Below are 4,876 nucleotides of genomic sequence, written 5' to 3' on the forward strand. Positions count from 1 at the left end.
CAGGAGGGGAACACACCTGGGAGAAATCAAAGCTGACAGGACAGGGGAAATGTAAACTGAACACACTCGCATGAGACAGAGACCTTCAGAATAAAACAGGAAACTCACAGACACAGAACCAGACAAGACACTGAACTAAACAGACAGATTCACAAGAAAGACAGTGTGACACCATGGACAGACGGAGGGAACACAGAGAAGTGGGAGCAGGCAGGCACAGAACATAACCTTAACAAATGGCAAATTATAACAGAATACATACTCAGAATAAACAAAAGCATAAAGAAACACAAAACACTGAGTCGGCAGACTCAGGACCATGACATGAGGAGGTCCTCAAAGTATTCCTTCCACCACCACCTGACGATTTTCTCAGTCGCAGTCAGCAGCACTCCACTATACACAGTGCAGGTAGAACACCGCTCCTCCCACACCCGAATTTTTGCTTCCGCCACCGCCCGCGCCGCATTTCGCTTGGCCTGTCGGTACCTATCAGCTGCCTCCGGAATCCCACAGGCTAACCAAGCCCGGTAGGACTCCTTCTTCAGCTTGGTGGCTCCCCTCACCTCAGGTGTCCACCATTTGGTTCGGGGGTTACCACCACGACAGGTACCAACTACCTTGCGGCCGCAGCTCCATGCAGTGTCTTCGGCAATGGAGGTGCTGAACATGGTCCATTCGGACTCAATGTCTCCAGTCTCCCATGGAATGCTGTTGAAGCTCTGCCAGGTGTGGTTGTCGTTTGGCTTAACTGTAAATCTTGCAGAATGTGCGGACTCAATGTCTCCAGTCTCCCGTGGAATGCTGTTGAAGCTCTGCTGGAGGTGTGTGTTGAAGATCTTGCGGACCAGGGCCTCTGCTAGACGGTCCCAGCACACCCTCACTGTACGTTTGGGTGCACCAGGTCTGTCCAGCGTCCTCCCTCACAACCTGATCCAACTCACCACCAGGTGGTGATCAGTTGACAGCTCAGCCCCTCTCTTTACCCGAGTGTCCAAAACATATGGCCTCAGGTCTGGTGATACGATTACAAAATCAATCATTGACCCGTTTTTTGCATGAATTATGACAACCACAATTAGGATTTTTTTCTTAAGTATTTTTATTCATCATTAGACATGGAAAAAAAGACTTTTGAACTTCATTTTTCTAAACATGTACTTTTCAAAGAGTTCTTTACATGTCCACTTAGGTGGACAACATACATTTTGATTCATGAATTTGACAAACAAATAAATAATATGCACTGTCTGTTGTGTTTATGTGCAAGTATACCATAAACACTGAAACAAATACAAAAAAAAAAACAGCCTTTGACTAGCTGTCCACTGTAGTGGCCACTGTGTGTGAAAGGGTTAAATCTGGATTTACTGTTTACTTTGTAATCCAAATGAAATCAAAGACGTGTTAAACTCATAAAAACACACAATTTGATAATTTTAAGGAAGACCTTGCTGCTCAGCTTTAGTCTTTCTTGGGGTTTTCTGCATGTTGTGATGATGTTAGTGACTCTGTTTCTCTCTTTGTGTTCTGGTCAGATCTTCCATTTGGGACAACACTGGTTTCAGTCTGACGTTCCACATTCCCAGTTCAAATATCAAAGGCGTGGTCAACGTATGTCTTCTCCTCCCAGATGGTCGTTGCCATGGCAAAGCTAAAATCACCTACAGCTCATTACCATCATGCACCAATATTACTCCAAGCAGCAGCTGGATCAGGTATGTTCAGTTTTGCTGAAACCTAAAAAACACAGAAGATACAGAACGTTTATCTGCTAATGTCTCAGAAAGTGTTTTGACCAAAGAAACAGTACATGTGTGTGTGTCTTTTGTGTGCAGTATCACGTGCTGCTACATCCTGCTGTGAGAGTACAGAGATATTTATCATAAGAGGAAGGAAGCTTTTGCATTGGTTTGACCTCTGCCGCTTTTACTGAACCTCATGGTTGAGAAAGCAGTATCTGTCACCCGACTACTTCCTGTTGGAGTCCACACCTCTGAGCTCTGCAGCCTCAGTCACCAGCCTTTTTTCTTTTTTTTTTTGCTCTGCTGTCTGCAGAATGAATACGTGGGGTACTTTTTAGCTTCTGAGTCCATCACACACTTTAGTTTACAGGCATATTATCTATGCTAAAATAATGATTCAGTGTTCAGACTGCAGCCTACGTGTGGAGAGCTCTTAATTTTCCAGTGAAATATTTTTACTAGTATAAAACTGGCATCTTCTTTACCTCCTACAACTCCTTCCCCTACCTGTGCACGTATGTGAATGAGCGCACCTTCATTCTCATCCAGACCTTGCTTATGCTTTCATGTTGGATCAGTCCCAGATAGCAATAACTCCTATTAGTGAGCTTTTAATCAAGCTGAAAACAACAGTAACATCTAAACATAAAAAGATCTTTATTAAATGAAAACTGTTAAATCTGGAGGAAATGTTTTTGGACATCTCTCACTACTCTATCAAATCATGTTTAAAACACAGTTTGAATAATTCACACCTTTGAGAATTGACAAAAATGTGGGTTATGCTAACTGTTTGAAAGGAGTGTGGGATCAGATGATTTTTTTCCTTGCAGTCCCTCTGCTCTGACTAAAGCCCGCTTCCTGTCCTGCAGTGGGAAGAGGAAGATCACACTCATGGGGTCTCACCTTAACTTTGTTGAAGGGGTCTTCCACAGCCACGCAATGCAGGATGTCAGACTTCCCAGAAACATCAGCTCTGAGGTTGGTCTGTAGACACAAACAATGTGCCTTTGAAATGACATCAAGATGTTTTCATACATGAGCTCTGAACATTTCGGATGTGGACATCTGACACACGCAAGTCATAATCTTATGTCCTGCTTTAGTCATGTCATGCTGTCTTTTCTGTTTATTTAATTTCATTGCAGTATCTCACCTACAATTCACCTGCAGCTGGGAGCATTTCTAGCAGCACTATGTTTGTCAAAGTAGCCAATGAAACCTTGGCCTGCTCCATTAAACTCCCCTACTATCCAGACCCTGAGTTTACCAGCTTCACAGTTATAAGGACAGGGGAAGATGTGCGCATCACCATTCAGGTTAGTTTTTTTTTTTTTTTAATTTTCATACATATACAAACATGTGACAGCTAGCCTTTGTTTTTCTTCATTTAGAAAAAGACAGACAAGCTGGAGATGATGATAGATGAGTTATCAGTGTGGGGCGTTCAAGACAATACGGAATACCAGTGCATCATGAAAGCCAAAGAAACCAGTAACAACTCTGACTCTTTCATCTGTGAGATTAAAAGACTAACCAACCCTGAATTTGAGGAGTTGCTGGTAAATCTTTCTTTCATGCTACCCCCAGCTAGATAAGTATCACCGGAAAAAAACAAACCGAACTTGTTGATGTATATAAAGCGCCTTGAGGCGACTGTTGTTGTGATTTGGTGCTTTATAAATAAAATTGAATTGAAATGTATGGTGAGGTGTTCTTTAGAAAACGTCCTTTCTTTGTGGAGATGACAACATCAAAGTTCTCAGTTTGATGTTTTCTAGAGGAGAAACCTGAAACTGAGGGCAAACAGACTTTTTCATCTGTATTGGTAACAAACAGTTGCCTTTCAAACTTCAAAATGATATTTATGCATACAATAACAATTTTTGGCCTGTTGCTCTGGTGAGAACTCTCTCTGTAAAATGTTTCTCTTTATTTTGTAGATAAATTATGGTGACAGGACAGTAAGTCTTGGGCTTGAGTCCCAGTTACACGAAGCCCTGCAGATATTACGTTTCATGCTGATACCCTGTGTTATTGCAGGTAAGTGACAGAAATGTTTCTTTTCTACATTTACGGATTATTAGACAATCTTAGGCAAAATGATGGTTTTACACCACTTTCCACTTTGATTTCAGCAGAAATAATAGAAAATCTTTCTTCTCCACTTTATGGATGGTGTTTCAGTTTAAGTGAGTTACTGTTTGTCTTTCAGTGTTGGTGATCATCTATTTCTGGCAGAAGAGACTCACCATTGAGATGAATAAGCTCTGACCACTGACTGGCCTGAGTATTCTTAGGAAGAAGTTTGTCTCAAAATAGGCATTATAAAGCTTCCTGCAGAGTTTGCTTTGTTTTATTTTTTCTTTCTGTCTTTACGATGTTAATCATATTGCAAATGTGTTTTAGCTGAAGTCATATTATCAGGACACAAATAAAAAAATATTTTATCTGTTGTATCCTTTGTCTTTTCCATGTTTAGTGTAACAGGTTTTAAATCGGATGGGGGGGGGGGGGTGGTTTCAGATGTAAAAATGAGACATCTGGGTCCATAAGTATTTGGATAAAGAAACAATTTTTGCTTCAGTTCATGAAGTTTAACAAAATTATTACGAAGTTATTTAGGAATTGAAACTATTTTTCTTCGTAGTTTACATTTTCAGATGCTTTGGTTCTTCTTCATAAAGAGAGCAAAACAAAACTTTTATTTCATGCTAAATGTTGTATTGAAGCCAACAGTGACCCCTGGTGGCAAAAATAAATTAGGAAGTTTTACACCTCACAGGATTTGTGTTAATAAAATAATCATCATAAATTAAAAATCACAAAACTGGCAGAACCAGGCTCAGGGAGGGATGGGGCCATCTGCTGTGACCAGTTGGGGTAAGAGAAGGAAAACAGGATATAGACATGCTGTGGAAGAGAGACAGAGATTAATAACAGGTACGATTCAATCCAGAGAGGTCTATTATAATATAGTGAGTGAGAAAGGTGACTGGAAAAGAAAAACTCAATGCATCATGGGAATCCCCCAGCAGCCTACGTCTGGGGGCTGCTGGGGGATCTGCTGCGACCGGTTGGGATGAGAGAAGGAAGACAGGATAAAAGACATGCTGTGGAAGAGAGACAGA

At 41.2% G+C, this 4,876-nt stretch overlaps 1 protein-coding gene across 1 annotated transcript; it reads left to right on the top strand.

Annotated features, from left to right (window-relative positions):
* Positions 1-1,553: 1,553 nt before the first annotated feature.
* On the top strand, positions 1,554-4,195 carry LOC106632946 (plexin-C1; the record flags this gene model as incomplete). Its single annotated transcript, XM_014331691.2, is given in 6 exon segments — positions 1,554-1,718; positions 2,579-2,726; positions 2,894-3,064; positions 3,140-3,307; positions 3,689-3,788; positions 3,961-4,195. Coding segments are annotated over 6 exon segments (811 nt in total), but the record flags the coding sequence as incomplete, so codon positions are not given.
* Between the last annotated feature and the right edge of the window lie 681 nt (positions 4,196-4,876).

The sequence above is a fragment of the Haplochromis burtoni genome, unplaced genomic scaffold, assembly GCF_018398535.1.
Source record: "Haplochromis burtoni strain Fernald_Lab_line unplaced genomic scaffold, NCSU_Asbu1 Contig_2665, whole genome shotgun sequence".
Classification (NCBI taxonomy): domain Eukaryota; kingdom Metazoa; phylum Chordata; class Actinopteri; order Cichliformes; family Cichlidae; genus Haplochromis; species Haplochromis burtoni.